Source organism: Hyperolius riggenbachi, chromosome 4 (assembly GCF_040937935.1).
Source record: "Hyperolius riggenbachi isolate aHypRig1 chromosome 4, aHypRig1.pri, whole genome shotgun sequence".
Classification (NCBI taxonomy): Eukaryota; Metazoa; Chordata; class Amphibia; order Anura; family Hyperoliidae; genus Hyperolius; species Hyperolius riggenbachi.
This window is the reverse complement of record NC_090649.1, coordinates 390,150,602-390,172,372: the sequence shown is the minus strand read 5'-3', so window position 1 is coordinate 390,172,372 and position 21,771 is coordinate 390,150,602. Positions and strand designations below refer to the sequence as shown.

Genomic DNA, 21,771 nt, shown 5'->3' with positions numbered 1-21,771 from the left:
GCACCACCTATAGCTGGCTACTTATACTGGGGGAACCTATACCTGGCTACCTATACTGGGTCACCTATGCCTGGATACCTATACTGGGGGCACCTATACCTGGCTAGGGCAGGGGGACAAGCTGAGACAGAAGGGGACAAGAGGTAACACAGGAGGATAAAAGAGGCACAGGGGGAACAGAGGCGGACAAGAGGCACAGGGAGAAAAGAGATGAGACGGGAACATGAGGTCACACAGAGGGACACAAAAGAGGCACAAATTGAGGTGAGACAGAGGGGGACAAAAAAGGGAAAAGGAAGAAAAGAGGAGGACAAAAGAGAACGGATAAAGGATATGAACGGACCTACAAGTCCCTATCTAATTATTTAACTGAGACTACATGTATTTTGCTAGTATTGGGCTCCACCCACAACATGGCATGGCCACACCCACTTTATGCTGCATCACGCTGTGAATTCAGCTTTCTTCAGTGTCGGAGCCATGCACATTTTTCGGCACAGCGCACTTCACGCACGGACACGGGGGTGGGTAGGCTAGTGGGCGGGCACTGCAACCAGTGGGTGGGCCCAGGCCTGATAACATGTGAGGGGCCCCAAAATTTCTGGTGGCGGCCCTGTATAAATATACAGTATATTTATATATGCATTGTGCTAATTACATTATTTTAATTATATATTTTTTTTTAACTCTATTGTTAACCCAACTGTTAAAAGGAACAGGTATATAAATATATAAAGGTTAAAAAAACCCTTACAGTAAAGTTCTGTTAGAGCTGCCAGGATCGGCAGGTCAGCAGCAATAACACAACCAAATGCCCATAATCATTAGAGGTCTGAAACCTTCCCCCTCCATCAGCAAGACTGCTGCGGTTATTTTTATCCAAACCCTACAAAAGCTCTGGCCACCCCCACCTCCATTGCCGCAGCCTGCCTCCAGCTCGGCAGCTGTGGCCCAATATGCTGCCGCTGAGCTGGGGGGCGGGCTGCAGCGTCACAGGTGGGATTGGCCATAGCTTTGGAAGACTTTAGAGAGAAAACGCCCCAGTGGTTTTGCCAGTGGGGTGGGGGAATGAGTTATTGCCGCTGACACCAGCCGATCCTGGCAGTATTAACAGCCTTACATTACAGGCTTTCTTTTCATCTTTATAAAAACAGTTTGACTACTAAGTCCTGATATATACAAGACAAGTTCATATTAGTTTTATGACATACTCTGTAGGATATCTTGATTTGTCAATACTGCTTGTACAACATGTTACATTAAGAGTGAAACAGTCATGATAGCTTTAGGATCAATTCTAAGGGAGAAAGTATTATTTATTTAATGCAACCTCCTAATAGCCTCTAACATCCTGATGAAGGAATGGAGCTCTGAAACTGGTACAGATATCAGCACTTGGTGACACACAGAGGTGCAGTGTGGTCTTATTACATAAGTGGGTGGAGCCAGTGTTGGGGCTGAAACGTAAGTCTATCCATCATTATGTTCCTTTTTGCACTGCACAAATGCGCTGTGATCTGATTGCGATTTGCATCTATATCATAAACATGATTTTTCATATGATCATCATTATCTACATTGCGAGTGCAATTCTCTAATGATATGGGGAGGAGGTTCTTTTAACATAAGGAAATGGTAAGAAAAATCACACAGTACAGAGCTTGCTATGTGATGTTCTCGGGCTCTCTGGCTTACTCAAAAGTAAATGCAGGAAATCTGCAGCATGCACTACATTTCTGTATGGGTAAAAATGGCATTATGTTGAATTGCTGCAGTGGGCTTGGGGCACGGCGACTATATTAATGGCCACGTTGCCCTGCCATTTGCGTTCTTAACATTGTGGTCTTAACATTTCTTCACACTGTAAGTCAAACACTTCAAAATGTATTATTTTATGTACAATAAAGTTTTACACATTGAAGTGCCACTCTTCATTTGATGCTTGTGCTTGTTATACTAGTGTCTACGTTTACAGTAAAGTTGCCTTGTGTGATCTTCACTGTAGTGGAAAACTTGTCACTTGGGGAACTTGGGAACAGGGCTAGTGCTGGTATGGAGACAGTTTTCTTGACCATTAATTCACGCCTGATTGTGCCAGCTTATTCACTGGCAGCCCAGTATAAAGCTACTTACACATGCTGGTTATCTGTCATCAAACGCAATCTGTAATGATCATTTCAGGTGACCATTTACCAATGATGACTGTACAGACTTGACTGCTTGGCTCCCTGATTAACTGCAGTAACTGTTCTATGGAGAGGGGATGGGAGGATAAACAGCAGGCATTTAACTGCAAGCCAGACCAAGGAAACAACTGCCAACTGAAACCGTTCGCAATGATCAGTGAGTGCTGAAAGTGTCCTGCGTAGAGGTGGCTTTGGAGAACAAAATGTATATGTTACGGCCAGAACCTGAAGTCTGGCCACTTTGGGTTCTGGCCGGTCAAAACTAGAAGTGGCCGTCTAGCTGTGGCCAATGTGTGAAATGAAAATTCCCATCGGCATAAAAACGAATGAATGAATTCCCCGCCGCAGGCAATGCGAGAAATGAAGTCGGCTCTTTGGCTCTGGCTCCTCCCCTGCCCCCCTCCCCTGCCCCCTACTGCCGTTCGTTCCTCTGCAGAGCGGGTGCTGGCAGAAGCAATGTCTGCATCCTTCCCGCTCTGCTTCCCTGCTGCAACGAACGACTCTGAGGGCCATGCAAGGGCTCAATAGGAGAGGGACAGGGGGAGGAGCCAGAGCCGGCTTCATTTCTCGCATTTCCTGCGGTCGGGAATTTTTTCATTTTCATGCCGCCGGGAATCTTCATTACGCACATTGGCCGCAGTGAGACGGCCACTTCTAGTTTTGACCGGCCAGAACCCAAAGTGGCCAGACTTTGGGTTCTGGCCGTAACATATACATATATAGATTAATGTTAATGGATGTACAAGCTCAATCTGTGCACTGCAGATGGCTGGTACCTGCAGTTCAGTTACGAACAGGCATGTTCAGACATAGGGAGCTTGCTAATGTATTCCTATTGGGAGGGGGAGGTGGTATTCTTTGAAAATGCAATAATAGTTGGAATGGAAAATCCAACCTACCTAATACTTTTTCTCAAAACAGGGCTGAGCCAGGTTATCAAGGTCAGCTGGATAGCGTACTGGTGAGGCTGGTGCATTTGATGTAGGAATTGAGCCATTAACCAGGGTTCGAATCCCGTCTCAAGCCAGTATGTAAAACAGTAAAGAATCTTTGGGCAAGGCTCTTTAATGATCCTGGTTGGCCGTGGAGCGCACCCTAAGTGGCTGCAGCTTTGGCACTTTGAGTCCACCAGGAGAAAAGTGTGATATAAATGTTCTGTGCCTTAAGACAGTAACAACTGCGGTGTTGCCCAGACCAACTTCACTATTCTGGTTTCCTCTAATAGCTGAAGTCCAATTAACAGTGTTATGTAACTGCATGTATTTGTCTTGGTCTTGGTAAATCAGACCCTGCATTGATAGTATCAGTATCCAGCTTAAGAGTGAAATTCAGTTTACAAATAGATATCATTAGCAATTAAGAGAATATGTACTAACCTGATTCTGTAAACCAAGAAGATGTGGAGTTGGGATTCACATTCTCAAATTTCACAACCTGGTTAAAGTCTGTGCCTTTGCTGACGCTCACACATACAAGTGGGTACTCATGCTCAGGTACAACCAGCATCTCCATCACCATCAGAGGGCATGGCAGCGGGAAGTCTATGTGCTGTGGAGAGATCAGACATCAGATCCCGAGTGAAATGCAAACAGCATTGATTTTCACGTTCATGATTTTGCAAGGACCACAGAACAGTTTTCTTTTTTACCTGAGTCTATATCTTAAAGAGGCGCTGTAGTGACATATAATAGAATGCAGTAAATGATTCAGGATACCCACTTTTATGGTACTTTTCCTAGTTTCAGCACCAGAAACACTCCCCATATCTAGATATTGCTGCAAATTAAATGTAACAGTTTTTTTGCTATAGTGTCCCTTAAAATGTGTTCATGACCAGAGTAGGCAGAGGTGTTTCTGGAATATCTTCATATATGGTTTCTTCTTTGTATGGTAAAATGTTACCTTATATTTATGTATGCAGCGGAAAACTATTTTGTTTAATTGTTCCTGAGCCCATACAGTGATTTCCTCTATACAATGATGTCTGTTTATACTGAAGTGCCACCAGAGAGGATAAAGAGCAGTGCTATTCCACACTGGCTTTCGGTGTTTGCTCTTCCATAGAGAGATTTATCTGGATTCTCTGAATCTTTTAATAGTATTAAGGTGGCCATACACTTATAGATTTGCAGCAGATTCGACCATCAGATCTATCTATCAAATCTATCTGATGTGTGCCACACACTAGGAACAGATTTCCAATAGATTTCAGAATGAACTCTACTGGAAATCTATCTAAATGCATTACTGGACAATTAAGGTGGCCATACACTGGTCGATGTGCCATTAGATCGACCAGCTGACAGATCCCCATCTGATCGAATCTGATCAGAGAGGGATCGTATGGCTGCCTTTACTGCAAACAGATTGTGAATCGATTTCAGCCTGAAACCGATTCACCATCTGCTGAGCTGCTCCTGCCGCCTGTCCCCCCCGTATACATTACCTGATGCTGGCTCCGGGTCCTCTTCTCCGCATTGCACAGCTCTGTTCCGGCTCCATTACGGCGCTTTCTGTGTTACTCCGTGACCAGGAAGTTCAAATAGAGCGCCCTCTATTTGAACTTCCTGGTCACTGCAGTGACACAGGAAGCGCCGGGATGGAGCCGGAACAGAGCCGTGCAGCGTGGAGAAGACGCCCGGGAGCCAGCCTCAGGTAATGTATACTTGTCGGATCGGCCGCCGCTAGCGACGCGCACTTTACCCGCGGGCGATCGAGGGTAATTTCCCGCACGGCGCGATCGACGGACCGATCCGATTTCGGGAGGAAATCGGATCGGCGGCTGCATTTACCGCGAACGATTGGCAGCAGATTCGATCCCAGAATCGAATCTGCTGTCGAAACGGCCGGGAATCGAGCCAGTGTATGGCCTGCTTTAGATCAACGCAACTCTATGGGCCATCGATCTGCTGCCAGCAGCAGATCGACCTAGATCTTCCATCCTGTCAGATGGATCAAATCCATCGAAATCGGCCACATATCGATCGATCGCTGAAATCGACCAGTGTATGGGCCCCTTTAAGCACTATAGGTAGTGAAATCTCCAATTCTTTAGAATTTTACATTGAAGAACGTTATTCTTAAAGTCAACCTGAGGTGAAAATAAACTGATAAGATAAACAATTGGATCTTTCCTCCTACAAAATGACCCTTTTTAGATATCCCATGGTTAAACATTTACAAAGTAGATTGAATGTTTTATTGTCTCTGCTCAATGGCAGCCTATTAAGAGTTCCGCAGTTAAAATACATGAACTTTTTTTTCTATCTATCCTTTTTCTATCTCCCTGCACTCAGAAGTTGTATTGTGCCAGGAAAACTTTTATGGCTGTAATTTGCTTATCAGTGATATGCACTATATTCCCATCAAGGTACCGACAATATAAAAGCTGTCACTTGCATGCCTTAAAATTAACTCTTTCAGGCATCAAAATAAACAAAGAAAAACAGCCTGTTATTACTGTTTTGTACTGTACACACACATTTATCTCATCATGTCACATGTTCCCTTGGGTACACTTTAAATTGGTGCACTACCTGACCACACAGTGTTTTCCCTACCAATCTTTCCTCCTGAGTAATTCAGTCTTCAAGGGATGTTCTTTTTATACCCAATCATGGTACTGGCCTTTTGCCAATTAACGTAATTAGTTAAAAGGGGGTTTCAGTTTTTTAAGCATTTAATAATTTTGCAGTTTTTTATTGCCGTTATCCCACCATTGTTTAAAATGTGTTGTTTGCAGAAAATTAAAAATGAGCATATAGTTTTCATAATACAAAAGCATTCCTCAGATTCAACATTTGCTGTGCTGTCACTGTACTATTTTTTACTATGTTGGGTTTACAGGATTTGCAAATCATTGCATTTTTATTTGTATTTCTATTTTTACATCATGTCCTGACTTTTTGGAAAACGGGATTGTGCCTAGGCCTCAATTTATCATTTCTGTACCGCTGTCTGCTTCTCAGAACATGCTGTACATTCTGGCAGCTTCTGCTTGCAAGCATACAAAGAATACAAATGGGAAAAGGACTGAGTGGGAAATAGCAGTGTTCGTTTTCCCTGCTGCCATCACCTGTGTCAGCATACAGCGAGCCAGCCTGTCAGATGCGATCGCTGGGACACACAGGCAATGGTGCTTTACTCAGTACAGTGACTTGTCACAAGCTGTCACTGACAGGACAGAGCTGACGAGCTCCCGGCCACATCTGCACGGAATAACCCAGGGAAATTCATAGCACCTACACTTCACTCATCTATAAATACATACAAAAGAAGGGACACTGTGAGCCCAATATAGTGTAGTACTGACAATAAATGGATGTGAAAAGCAAGTAGATAAATACTCACAAACCAGGGTCACCACGTAGGCAACCACTGTAAATGCAGGTGGGGAGATTAGTCCTGTCCCCACTCAGGATTAGGAAGTACGGTAGCTCTCTTCGTAATACTGTGTAAAATGTACATATCAGGCTTCATATACAACCCCGCAGAGCCTCAGTGATGCAGGAAGACTTATGAAATATGTGTAACAACTCGTGTGTGTTTTCAGAACACAGTGAATTTTGATTAATACATCTCAGATGGCTTGGGTTTGTAAAGACAAGTTCATATTGTATGTGACTGCAATATGGTAAAGTTGTAAGCTGCCTCAACATGGCAATTTTGACACTATCTAGACTCTAGAGAATATGCCCCTTTGTCAGAAAAAAAAAAAAAGATGATCTATCTGCACAGCTATACTTTGTATACGGATACACTTCACTGGACTAAGGGACAATACTGACATCTTGTGGAGACTTTAAAAACCAGCATTCTCATCCATTCATTTTTCTACTGCAATTCTAAATGTGCAAATGAACAGGGGGGTAACAATAGTCAAGTTACCTGTGTTGGCTAAGGGAGCTTCAGTAGGCTTGGCACTGTACAATGTGCAGAGCAGCAGCATCATACATTGCCTTGTTCCAGCGGAGGACCATGTGCTCTCACTCCTCTCCTAACTGTAGCCACTGTACAGCTGATCTTGCAGCTCCGTCTGTCATGTCATGTGACATGCATCAAGAGTCACAAGGTGATAGGCTGTACAGCGGCTACAGTGAAGAGTGGGGTGATCACATGTTGCTGCGCTGGAATGAGGTTATGTATGATTCTAAATGCACTGCTATCTTTCGGGTAGGGATAAGTAGCGGTGACCGCACAATGCAATGAATGAGAAAAATATGAAGAGATATTTTGTGAATCTTTAGACATGCGGTGCTTGAAATAAAATGCATGCAAGCCCAATGTGCCACTTACCTTTATTAACATGAACTTCTGCATTTGTTCCACCCATTCTAGGAGTATAATGCTGGACTGCAGGGCTCCACACAGATATTTATGGCTTGTATATGGATTCCTCACTAGGAATACACAAAAGTAACGGAGAGTATATAAGTTAGTAGTCGGAAAACCATGACTGGGTTTCAGAGCTGTTATATATGCAGTAAAGGCTAAAAATATATTGCAAGGTGGATGTTAAAGTGGATCCGAGATAAACTGTTACTCATTGCATAATTGTGTTCCTTACATATAGGTTATAGGGCATTCCTCGAGCCAAATACTTTTTTTGTTTTGTTTTAATACTCTAATTCCCTATAAACTAAACAAGACTCGCCCACAGCTCCTTTTGTGCCTTGGCACTGTAGCAAGGGCTTATGGGAGCCCTTGCTAGCTACAGTGGAGGAGGTTACTAGCCATTGATTTCAAAGGCAGAGGGGAGGAGGGAGGAAGAGAGGGGACAGAGTTTACACACAGGCAAGCTGATAGCATATCCAGCCCTCAGCCTGTGACAATGTGACAAACAGAACATGGCTGCCCTCATTGTATCACAGGAATAAATCATAAACATTTGAAGCTGTTTGTAGCTAGATATGCTGTGTAAATTATCTAAACTTTAGATAAGATATGTAGACAAGTTACTTGTTATAGTTAGTTTTTCATCTCGGATTCGCTTTAAATATAAAACATACTTACAAAGGAACTTTACTGCATGTAACTTAATGATTAAAAGTGCCTATATTTTACAATATTAATTTATAAATTATTTATAGTTCTCACCCAGATTTACATTCCTAAATGTATCACAGGAGTGACGTATTTGCAGCTGGCAAGGTGCATCTCTGTGAAATGTTTGTTTAATGAGTGTTCCAAAGCCACCAGAAATAACACTTTTGTCTCCCAAAATGCTCTGGGAGTAGAATTCTGCATAACTAATCAGTCTAGGCCAGGGGTGTCAAACTCAAATACAAGGTGCCCCCCCATACAGTTCCCTGGTGTCCACTGCCCCTGCTTTCTCTATACAGTTCCCTGGTGTCTAGAGGCCCAAAATTCCATTGCGTCTAGTGCCCCCCTCCCCTATACAGTTCCCTTGTGTGCAGTGGCCCTCCCCTTTCCCAATACAGTTCTCTGGTGTCTAATGCCTCCTTCCTTCCCTATATGGTTTCCTGGTATCTAGTGTATTCCCTCTCCCTTCCCCATATGACTGCCCTGGTGATCTAACCTCCCTGGCAGCATGATTCCTTCCTGATTTTAGGGTCTAAAAGCGGTACAATTTTTTCATGTGCTTTTAGATCCTAAAAGGAAGAAAAAAAATATCATACCACGAGAGAGCCTGGAGCAGTTCCTGCACTTACTCACCTCCCTGGGATCCAGCACTGCAGTCCTCCCTCCATCCTCCAGGTGGTGCTGTAACCCTATAGTGAGAGTGCCGGCTGTCATCATGACGACAGTCGACGATCTCACCAGGAGAATGCAGAGTCTCTGTGGACAGGAAGAGGAATGGCCGCCAGCATCTGGATCGTCCAGGAGGTGAGTGAGAATGCACGCTGCGTGCAATGCTCTGCATGGCCCTCCCAGCGGCTACCACGAATGTAGCTCAGGGTTACCGCTAAGGAGGCTAGTGCATGGTCTAGAGTGGGCCAAACATAATGCAAAGTTTGAAAACCACTTGTAGGCCTAATTTGATGGCTCTATGGGCAGAGTTTGACATTCAAGGTCTAGGCCATGGCTGGGCAAACTTTAACGGCCCGAGCCGCATTCTGCGGACCCCAGGGCGACATTCCTTAAATTCCACCTATTGGCGAGCCAGGCTATCTGGCCCCCGGGCCATAGTTTGCCCAGCGCTGGACTAGGTTAAACATTACTAGGAGTGCGCGGCTATATACAAATTTACATAAATATTTAGATATAAGAAGTAGTTCTTATGCTGAAACCAGTATAATTATCATAAAATTGGGTATCCAAAATAATGTATTGCATTCCACCATATGCTGCGTCTTTAACCTTATTCAAGATCTGAAATTATTAAGTTAAGGAATGAAATGAAGATCATCTGATCTGAAGCTATCAACTCAGCAAGTTTATGTAAAACAAAGGCGACTGCCCAGCGCAACGTTTAGACCAATAGCTGATTGCTCAGAGTGCTGATTGCTCAGTGACAATTTCTTATTCATTGTTCATTAAAACGCAGGAAAGAATGTTTTGAACCACCCCCCCCCAAAAAAAAAAAATTAGCCTGTAAAGCAGGCTCGGACTGAGCCACCGAACCAGGGGATTGGGGGTGGGGTTTCGGGGGGGGGGGGGGGTAGTAGGAGGAGAGGGGGGCGGGCCCCAGCCTGAAACTTCCTTGGTGGGCCCTTAGTGTCCCAGTCCTACAATGCTGTAAAGGATGGACCAGTACTGCTTTTTACTGGCCAATGTGGTCAGTGTTCCATGCTTATATTTTAGGTTAAAAAAGTTAATTTCAGCACAAACATTTCTATAACATATATCGCCAATATATAAAATATTTTGTAGCTGAGCGCCATTAAATATTATCTTCCAACTTTAGTCTGCAACTGCCGTAACGTTTCTATGAAATTTGCTTGGAACCATAGCAACAGAGTACAGCCTAGTACCTCTCTCTCACTGGTTCAGAAGACTACACAAAGTAGGAAGTAAAATGTATTGCTCCCTTTGCACCCCCACATTTTCACTGGATCTTCTGCCATGGCACATTTATTCCAGAGGTAGGAAAGATGCTTACAGCTATGGGTATGCTGGTTATAAGTACACAGAAGTTGGGAAAAATCAATATTATATCTATCAATTATGTAACAGAAGACAGCAATGCAAATATGCTTTCCAAGTGAAACATGTAGAGGCTCCGAGGTGAGATCGGGAAATACTAAAATTATCACATACATCAGTATACATCAACCTGTAAAAAAATGTACACAGAGGATTTGACAAGGATGGTTCTTTTCTTTTGGGAAAGTGGAAATAAGTTTGAAATACCAGATTGCATGTGTGAAACGCCAAGATGTATGAAGAGGGTGGGGGCTACTGATATCAGTGGGTCACTCGCTAGGATTCCATTATATGCTTTGGGCAAAGACGTGTCTGCTTGGCAACGGCAATCAAATCCCATCTTTAATTTTCCAAAGTGCACTTTGAAATGCCATCTAAGTTCACTAAATTTCCTTCAAATTTAATTTGTAATCCTTTTGATAAGTAGGTTTTTCTTTTACTTGCAGATTCAAGAAGGATGAGATTGAACAAAAATAAAATCATTACAAATGATGTTGTCTTCGCAAACATGCACTTCTCCAACAAAGCAGGCATGTCTGGTAGATATCAGGCCTAAGACCACACGGTGGAGCTGCCATTACCCCTAAAGGCCAAAGTTTTTTTTTCCTTCACTATTAACATGAGAACTAATGAAAATCCTAATCAAAAGAATTGTGTCATTTTTAACCCCTGAGCTGAAGGTCACTCTGTGCTACTAATAAAGCACTTCAGACTACAAAATATAGGCTAGAAGAAGACGCAGTGACAGCTAATGAGTATAGCTGTGGAGACCTGACACCCATCTCTAGACAGCGTGTAATTGAAGGTCAAAGTGTTCTGCTAACACGCATTGAAACTCTGCGGATACACACAAGTTCATAATACTGTGTTTTTTTTATGGATTATAACTCTAATTCTGGACTCTTACATGGAATTTCAGTCTTCAAAGACAGGACAGGTCTGCTGATCTCTACCTTTCATGACCCACATATACTCGAATATAAGTGTACCCAAATATTTGACCCCCTTAAGCTGAATTTTTTTCATAACTCACGTTGACTCAGGAAAGTGTGCCATTAAGGGCTTAGGAACCCAAATGCAGCCATACTACCCTGTGGCCCGTGGTGCCACCATTAACATAGCCAATAACAGCAGAACAGTGCCTCATAATAATGCATGTGTAAAAGGAGGAAGGGCATGCACAAGTGCTAGTAAAATAAAATATGAGGTCTGCTCAACCAGCGGGACTGTTTCTTGGGCAGTGCGGGCAGGGCAGCCACCCTGGGCACAGACGAGCAAGTAGAAGAAAAGGGGCGCAGGCAGAAGGACATAACCACTACGGAGCTGGAAGAAGAAAGAAGAATACCAACGCAATCACCTTCCTTGACTCCCCCTGGGCTGCCTGCGTCACATCACCATCGCGTGATGACACCTGATGTCCAGTAGCGGTACTGCAGGCTATCAGTGTGCAGAGCCCATGGAGGCTTTCCGGGCTCTCTTCGCCTGTGTGTTTTCCTGGTCCCTTCTTCCTCCTGGATGAGCGGCTGGTCACTAGTAAGTAGGCAGATCTACTTGTGACCTGTGGCTGTGTGACTGTCCCTAAAGAGTTAGGGTTCGCGAGTCCATGGGTGTGGGGGCGATTTTACACCCCCCTGTCCTGGGTGCAATTTAGCCTAGAAACTGCCCTGGCAACCAGCATTTCATTTTACAGGACTAAAACTGATTTTACAGGACTAAAATCAGATCTAAATTTCTCATCTAGACTAAGTCGAAGATGTAAGTCCTGAAAATGCGTAATACTCCAACCTCGGAAATGAACATAAATTGTGGATTTTGTGCAGTACTAGCAAAGCGGATCATTTTCAAAATTCTTGATGGCGATTTTTAAATAGACTAGAAAATCTTTGTGAACATGGAAATATTAGCAGTTTTCCTAAAGAAAAGGGATGGATGGTGCATGTTAGTAGGAACATAGCAAAGCCAAGGCAGGATGAAATCTCTCTTTGGGTCTGATGGTGTGAAGACTGCATAACATCACCATTATTGAGAGATTTACCCATCTAAGGGCATTCTATCCAGCAAGCTGTAAATTCTGAGAAGGATAATGGTTGCAGTATATCCAGGTAGCAGCTGAAGCCCCAGGCTAGAAGTCTCATGGCACACCAGTATTTTCTGGCCAACATGTCTGTTTACACAACTGAGCTGGTAATTAAGTTTCTAGCTCTGGTTTAAATCACTGGTTTCAACTTGCTAACATTCCGCAAGAGGAAGAAGTAAATATCACATAATATGTGCACAGGGCTTATAGTGCTCTTTTTTTCTTATAAAACAAACACAATCATGCTGTGAAAAGAGATAAGCTTAATCCTGCACAGAAGACCAAGACTGCGCTATTTCTCCAGCTTAACGCCTCCATGTCTGGGGCTTTCTACTTAGACTTTCTTATTTCTTTGTCAAAAAAGCATGTTTTTGTTTTTTGTGTGTTCTGCCATAAAATGTACATGTTCCTTAGCTGGATGGCTATATGAAAGTACACTTAAAGGGAAGGTCCAAGCAAAATAAAAAAATGAGTTTCACTTCCCTGCGGCTTCTACCAGCCCCATGCAGCCATCCTGTGCCCTTGTAGTCACTCACTGCTGCTCCAGTCCCCCACTGGCAGCATGCCGACCTCGGAGGTCGGCGGGACGCATTGCGTACATTTTTACGCATTCCCACTAGTGCAGGAACATTAACACATACATTTTTACGCATTAGTGGTTCAATGTGTAAATTGTTACGCATTGAACCACTAACGCGTAAAATGTATGTGTTAATGTTCCTGCACTAGTGGGAATGCGTAAAAATGTACGCAATGCGTCCCGCCGACCTCCGAGGTCGGCATGCTGCTAGTGGGGGACTGGAGCAGCAGTGAGTGACTACGAGGGCACAGGATGGCTGCATGGGGCTGGTAGAAGCCCCAGGTAAGTGCAACTCATTTTTTTATTTTGCTTGGACCTTCCCTTTAAAGCAAGCCTGAACTGAAAACAAACGTATGAGATATTTAATTGGATGTGTAGAACTAATGGTAAATAGAACATTATATCATGCCAGTCTGATACAAAATCTGCTTTATTCAGTTGCAAAACAAAAGAAATAATAGTTGTTACAGCTCTGTCTTGTTATCAGCAGTATTTCCCCAGCCAAACAGAAGTGTCTTGGCTTTTGTTTACTCTTTGAGGACAGATGACACTGTGCCAGATTTTATCTCGCAAGAGCACCAACGAGTGGCAGCCATTTTTCCTATGTTGGATTATGTCAAAACTGCCCTGGGTTCTGCTTTAGGGCCCATTCTGACTGGTGCGATTAGCGAGCGATTACCGCTAATAGCCGGTGATCACTAGAGCTTTGTAAAGTGCTAGAAAATACTACTACATTTATCATCTCACTGCCGTGATTGCTTTCGGCAATCGGAAAACGCGCTACATGCAGCATTTTTCCACGATTCTAGAGCTATCACGATTAGAATGCAAAAAAGTGCTAATCGCGATCACTGAAAAATTGTGAGTGTACAGTGATTTTACCACGTTAATCGTGGTAAAATCACCAGAGCAAAATGCTAGCGCTAATCACTAGCGGGATTCCAAGTGAGAAGGGGCCCTAAAAGAGGAATACACAATACGATATTTTAAAAGATTAGGGGCCTGATACAATTTCAAGAGATAAAACCCTTGCAAATCAGCTATCTCCCCAGCTTCGCACATAAAAGTCTGTGTGAGGGATACCTTGTGTGGCATGTTAAAGTAATCGTCTTGAGTGTTACTGGGGGACATCAGATGCTGGGTGACTTTTAAGCAAGATGCTGGACATGGAGCTGTCTTCAGCACCCAAAATCACTTCTCGCTTTTAGTTTTTGCCTTTTTTTTAATTATGATTCTTAATAAAATTAAAAAATAAGTAGTCTCCCCCCAAGCCTCTTTAAGCCCTTTTCTCCCATGCTTCCTGGTGTTGCTACAATGGTTAAGCTGAACAGTATGGGGCTCCACTTCTTGAAAAATACCTCCATGCTTATAAAAGTGGTGACCCATTAAGCCAGGGGAGTCCAAACTTTTTAGGCCGGGGCTATATCGCTGTTCTTGAGAGTGCTAAAGAAATGGCGGGGCGGACCGCATTTGGCCCCCAAGTCAGACTATGAACATGCCTGCATTCAGCTGTTTATCAGTTATATAAAGAATACAGTATTAGTATACTGCCATTATATACTGTATCTATATTCAGAAATAGGAGCATGCTTCTGGCGATTGTTTTATTAATTTTTGCATAACCATTCAACCCTGGCTACATGGATCTCAGCTATACAAAATAGCAAAAACGTCATTCAGACTTTTTGGCCAATAGACCATGATATGCCATAGATGCTTATGATGCTTTCCATTTGTTCAGTGTGAAATCCACAGTATAGACACTCTGCTAATGATTCTGGAATTTAATGTTTAGGAATAAAATTTTCTAATCATACCCCTGGAAATCAGGCAACGTTGCCAGCAGCAGAAAAATGTGAATCAGATGAAATGAGGTCTAGTGCCTGAACCTTCGTTTCAGATTCTAATAATAAATCTATCGATTGATGCGTTACGCTTTTGCAGTAATGGGTTTCTATGCCATTCAAACCCTTCATCATTACTGAACTCACATAATGAACTTACAGACCACGACACACACAGAGCCTGTGAAGAAATTAATTTATATATGGCAGTTCCATGATACACATCAGCTGTGTCCATCTGATGTCAGCACTGGGAAACATACTAATTGGAGGATGGACTTCCCACATGATTTGTTCTTTTAATGCAGCAAACATCGCACAAAGTGGCTAAACTTGTAAACCCAGCATAGAGAAAAAATGTTTTTTTCTATTAAAAAAAATAAAAAAAATCATCGCTTATGTGGTTGCTACTAACATTCTGCTAATCCTAGTCCTTTATGGTTCACTAAGGCAAACCACTTTTCTTAAGTGGTGATATCCTGCGAGTTGATGCAGGATTATGGAAACTTAAATGAAAATGTATGCTTGAAAATGGACCAATCATTTCCCACCTTGACGTTTTACGATTGGTCCATTTTCAAGCTGCATAAACTTGCATAGAAAAGTTGCATAATCTTGCAAAGAAAAGTATAACATCTAACAGGTAGCATCTAGCAACGCTTTTACAAGATCACATGCACCCGACGTAACGTCAGTTCATCCAGAAGGGACTGCACAGCTGTGACTTTGTGCCTTGCAGGTTTATAACAATGGTGCACACTGTTCACCAGCCAGGAACTATTCAAATAAACCCATTATTTTGTTACCAACAAAAGAGCAATGGTCAATAGGATGCAAACTGTATGCTAATTTCATGCAAATTTTAGTATCTTGGAAATGAATCAAATGCAGCTGCTTACTCGGTTTCCAAACCACATACATTTTCATCAAATTAGCATAAAATCTTCATCTACTCTGAATTATTAGCATCTCATGGACCATTCCTAGCACAAATGAAATCCTAGGTCATAAACCCAAGCTACACTTATAAATGCCCAGGCCTTGCCAGTATGACTTCAGAATCAAACACAGTAGTGTGGGCAGGGATAGAGGACTATCTGAACTTTCCCACTGTCACACATGGTAACAGTTACTTTTTAGTAGATGCCAGAAGTCTACTCCCTCCCCGAAACCATATTGTGAATTGCAGCCAAGATAAAAAATAGTCAATTGCTTCCTGGACCCAACTCCATTGGTGGACTTGAAGGATTCCCAAGGTGACATGTGACATAGACATGTGTATGTATAGTGCCTAGCATACAAAAAACTATGCTGTGTTCCTTTTTTTCTTTCTCAGCCTGAGGCCTCTTGCACACTGCATGCATTTCCGCTTCCGCTTTTTAATCGTTTTTCACCTCCGATTCTGATTTTTAACCTTTACTGCATAGTGCGTTTTTTGATCAGTTTTTCTATTGAATGCATTCAGGGAAAATTGGAATTGAAAATCGGAATCAGAAACGGAATCGGAATCAGAAAACAGATTTGCAGCGTGCAGGGAGTCTGAAAGAGTTAAACATCAGGTATGTAAGTGGCAGTTCCTGTCCGAGTCAGAACTGGGTCAGACTACAGTGTGACCCTCACTGATAAGCAATTCCAACTATAAAACACATTCCTAGCAGAATATGGCTTATGAGAGCAGGATAGAGATAAAAAGGATCAATTGTTCATAGATTTTAGCTCTGGCATACTTCAATGGATGTGTCATTGAGCAAAATAATACAGTAAAAACAAAATAAAACCGTAAAAACTTAAAAAGTAGATTTAAATATAAAATAAATCTGTGGTATATCTTAAAAAGTCATTTTAGGAGGAGGATAGATACAATTGTTTATTTCATTAGTTTATTTTCACCTTGGGTGACCTTTAAGGCAGTATTGTTTCTTTTTCCTTTTTATTCCTTGCTCCTTTGTAATGTTTTGATTGACAGATACAACAGTTAACCAGCAGTCAGGTTCCAGCCAGCTACTGATTGGCTATTGTAAAAATATCAATATATAAACACTGCGCCACAGTTCAAAATTATCACACTTAATTTCACCAGTGTCCGGGTTCGCTACAGAAAAGTCCAGTTCAGGATATTTAGTATATGAAAGATTACTGTTGCGCTCTCCAGACCTGTATCCTCTCCCAATGAATAAATTAATCGTCCAACCTGTAATAAAAAACTTCACATAGGGCAATAACGTTCTAAACTCCACTTTCGCATTCAAAGCCACCAAGTGAGAAACACTCTCTCCTCCGTGTTCAGTGATAACACTCTGTGCTCAGTGGGTGCTACTCCCACACTGATAAATGTCAAACCGCTCACCAGATGTTGCCCACCTCGGGTTGCAGGTGGAAACTTCACTTTGGCCAACTGCCAGTCAATGCCTCACACACCATATCACTTTAAATCTTCTTTTAATCCATAAAAAGTATCTCCATAAAAACATGACATAGCGTAATATTGTTAACAACAGTCTCCGGGCGCTTTAACAATTGCACTTACGCGTCCCGGTGTAGTGTCAGCATGTAACAATTAGCTCTGCCAATGCCCATTCATTCAAGTGCGGGGTGGACGTCCGCGGGATTACCGCTCCTGATCCTCCCTCAAGCCGCAGGGTGTACGTCACTCGTCCTTGCTATAGTTCCCGACCGGCCGGTCAGCTAACTTCCTCGTATGACGTGACGACGTCCGCTGTCTACTCCGCGGACGTCGTCCGCTGTCTAGACAGCGGACGTCGTCACGTCATACGAGGAAGTGAGCTGACCGGCCAGGTGGGAACTATAGCAAGGACGAGTGACGTACACCCTGCGGCTTGAGGGAGGATCAGGAGCGGTAATCCCGCGGACGTCCACCCCGCACTTGAATGAATGGGCATTGGCAGAGCTAATTGTTACATGCTGACACTACACCGGGACGCGTAAGTGCAATTGTTAAAGCGCCCGGAGACTGTTGTTGACAATATTACGCTATGTCATGTTTTTATGTAGATACTTTTTATGGATTAAAAGAAGATTTAAAGTGATATGGTGTGTGAGGCATTGACTGGCAGTTGGCCAAAGTGAAGTTTCCACCTGCAACCCGAGGTGGGCAACATCTGGTGAGCGGTTTGACATTTATCAGTGTGGGAGTGGCACCCACTGAGCACAGAGTGTTATCACTGAACACGGAGGAGAGAGTGTTTCTCACTTGGTGGCTTTGAATGCGAAAGTGGAGTTTAGAACGTTATTGCCCTATGTGAAGTTTTTTATTACAGGTTGGATGATTAATTTATTCATTGGGAGAGGATACAGGTCTGGAGAGCGCAACAGTAATCTTTCATATACTAAATATTGTAAAAATAGACATCTCCAGTATTAAAATATTTCTTTACTTTCAGATTTTATTTACAGTTTAATAGTGACTAATGCTGGGCGTATTTTATTGTTGTGGTCTTTGTCAGGCAGTTGGAAGTAATGGGCAATGTTTGTTCCTTCAGACACACATCTCCTAGAACAGATTTCTCTCCATTCATATGTAGGCCTATTGTTCTGCACAGACATGCAGCACATCCTTCAATTATTATATGTAAATGACATGTGTGATTGTGGAAAACACCCAAATCTACTACCTTGCACATTGTAGTTCACATTTGTTTGGTTCCCTAGCTTTAGGTCAAGACATGACAGTCTTTAAAAAAACGGAAATAACTGAATTTGGTAGTTCATAAAAGAAAATGTAAAGCATATTATGAGCAACAACAACAACAACAACAATAAAACATATTTAATACTCTAGTGCAAAAACTGCTAATATTAAAGAGGAACTTTAGCGAAAAGGGGGCACAAATCAATCAATACATTGCAAAGTGAGAAGTTACAAAATAGAGAGATCAATACATTATTGATATTGCCATGACATTTGTTCATATTGTTTGATCGACATTCAGCCTGCACATAATAATCTTTACAACTGGCAGGCATGAAAAAAAAAGACAGCACCAACTGCCATTATCTATAATCACACCTCCTAACTATACGAAAGTTTTTTTTTTATATACATATGCACAGAAGGAGACACTGGTTGCTTGGTAGTTGGAAACAGCTGATATTTCCCACAATGCAACAAGGTTCACAGACAGGAAACTGTCAGGACCTAGGTCCTGACATCACACTATGGGAGGGGTTTCAGCATAATATCAGCCATACAGACCCCCTGATCTATTCAAGAAGAGATAAGGATTTCTCATGGGAAAAGAGGTATCAGCTACTTGGTTACGTTTTTTCTTTAAGCTGTAGCTTTACACCCCAGAGCTCTCCTTTAGCTGTCACTGTCTCACTACACTATACGCTGCAGGAAAAGAATCAGAATGATAAACCTGCACCCTTTCTCATGCATGTGCAATAAATGTGTTTTACAAAGAAAAGACTTACCGACACAGCACTTCTGGCAAAATTTTGTGTCTGGTATTTTTGCAGAAACAGCAAACTTCCTGGACAAATAGAATAAAAAAAAGTAAGCTCAATGCAAAATAGTCATACTGGAGATAGTTGTCTAGTATATAAATCCCAATAACTGCATAGTATTTTAGGTGCAGATCAATGTTTCTAGTGACACTGTAATAATTCCCCAGGCTCTGCAGAACACCATCATTTGTTTGTGCTCAGTTCAATTCAGCAAGCCATAAAATTCAGCGTGCTTTACAACCCAGCTGAACAAGCAGTATTGTGTAAAAGTATTTACAAACTTTATTGCAATACATTCCTGGTTCTCTCCGCAGAAGAGGGGAAAATACATTATTGTGATTGTGTATCGTGCTGCAGATAACACTGAAGAATTATTACTGAGCTGGCTGCTGACTTCCAGATATGAGAACCTGTCATCAGGGGCATAACAATAACCCCGGGGACCCTGCCATGGGGGGAGTTATGCTCCTTGGTTAACATGCAGAGCGGCAACGGAGCGTTATACATCATGTATTCCTAGAGGCAAGACAGGTCCCCCTCACTCCTCTTCAGTGTAGCCAATCACAATGAGGTTCTTGATGACAAACATGAAGAGCTGCAAGGTGATTGGCTAAATAGCAAAGAGCTACACTGAAGAGGAGTGAGGTGAATCTGTTGCAGCAGCAGGTAATGTATAAAGCTCCGCTGCCGCTCTGTTTAATGGGTGGGCGAAACAACGACAGGACACTGTGGAAAAGGAAAAAACTGGAAGCCACTGTCGTGTGTGTCTGTGTCACCTGACACTGTGGGGAGGGAGGGAATTGGAAGCCACTGGTGTGTGTGTCACCCGACACTGTGGGGAGGGAAGGAATTGGAAGCCACTGTCACGTATATGTGTGTGTCACCTGGCACTGTGGGGAAGGAAGGAATTGGAAGCCACTGTCACGTATATGTCTGTGTCACCTGGCACTGTGGGGAAGGAAGGAATTGGAAGTCACTGTCACGTATATGTGTGTGTCACCTGACACTGTGGGGAGGGAGGGAATTGGAAGTCACTGTCACGTATATGTGTGTGTCACCTGGCACTGTGGGGAAGGAAGGAATTGGAAGCCACTGTCACGTATATGTCTGTGTCACCTGGCACTGTGGGGAAGGAAGGAATTGGAAGTCACTGTCACGTATATGTGTGTGTCACCTGACACTGTGGGGAGGGAGGGAATTGGAAGTCACTGTCACGTATATGTGTGTGTCACCTGGCACTGTGGGGAAGGAAGGAATTGGAAGTCACTGTCACGTATATGTGTGTGTCACCTGACACTGTGGGGAGGGAGGGAATTTGTTAGTCACTGTCACGTACATGTGTGTCACCTGACACTGTGGGGAGGGAAGGAATTGGAAGTCACTGTCACGTACATGTGTGTGTCACCTGACACTGTGGGGCGGGAGGGCATTGGAAGCCACTGTCTTGTGTGTGTGTCACCTGACACTGTGGGGCGGGAGGGCATTGGAAGCCACTGTCTTGTGTGTGTGTCACCTGACACTGTGGGGAGGGAGGGCATTGGAAGCCACTGTCTTATGTGTGTGTCACCTGACACTGTGGGGAGGGAGGGTAGTGGAAACCACTGCCACATATGTGTGTGTGTGTGTGTATGTGTCACCTGACACTGTAGTGAGGGAGCCCATTGGAAGCCACTGTCACATATGTGTGTGTGACCTGAAACTGGGGGGGGGGGGGGGTGGCTCAGCTGCCGCTCTGTTTAATGGGTGGGGGAAAGCAACGACAGGACACTGTGGAAAAGGAAGGAAACTGCAAGCCACTGTTGTGTGTGTGTGTGCCACCTGACACTGTGGGTGGGGAGGGAGGGCATTGGAAGCCACTGATGTGTGTGTGCCACCTGACACTGTGGGGAGGGAGGGCATTGGAAGCCACTGATGTGTGTGTGCCACCTGACACTGTGGGGAGGGAGGGCATTGGAAGCCACTGATGTGTGTGTGTCACCCGGCACTGTGGGAAAGGGAGGGCACTGGGAGCCACTGTCACGTATGTGTTGTCACCTGACACTGTGGGGAGAGAATTAATTGGAAGTCACTGTCATGTGTGTACGCGTCACCTGACATTGTGGACAGGGAGGAAATTAGAAGCCACTGTCCCATACATGTGTGTCACCTGACACGGGGGGATTGGGAGTCCCTGCCGTGTGTGTGTGATCTGACATTGTGTGGGGGGAGGGAATTGGAAGTGTGTCTGTGGGGGGGAGGTCATCGGATTTTCTCTGGGGGGCACAGAGGACCGAAGTTACACTCCTGCCTATCATGTAGACACAGTAATGTGCCAAAACTGGACTGTCAGGAGTTTGGCTGAATGTGTTTTAAAGCTATTTTTTCAGCATTTCCTATTGTTATTATTTTTGCTCTACCCAAGCTTGAGAATTCTGTGAGGTAGCACTGGGCCTCTCCACCACACACACAGCTCCTTCTGAGTACAGCTGCATGTTCATTTAACTGTTTTACACCAAGCTGGTTGATTTTATT

At 43.4% G+C, this 21,771-nt stretch overlaps 1 protein-coding gene across 6 annotated transcripts in view; it reads right to left on the bottom strand.

Moving 5' to 3' along the window:
- MAP4K3 (mitogen-activated protein kinase kinase kinase kinase 3) overlaps nt 1-21,771 on the bottom strand; it is a 391,382-nt gene that overhangs the window by 9,955 nt on the left and 359,656 nt on the right. For all 6 annotated transcript variants that reach the window (XM_068232153.1, XM_068232154.1, XM_068232156.1 and 3 more), the window contains 3 exons: nt 19,228-19,286; nt 7,482-7,585; nt 3,563-3,734 (listed from right to left, as the gene is read on the bottom strand). In XM_068232153.1, coding sequence (XP_068088254.1) covers nt 3,563-3,734; nt 7,482-7,585; nt 19,228-19,286 — 335 coding nt within the window. The remainder of the gene's footprint in view (nt 1-3,562; nt 3,735-7,481; nt 7,586-19,227; nt 19,287-21,771) is intronic.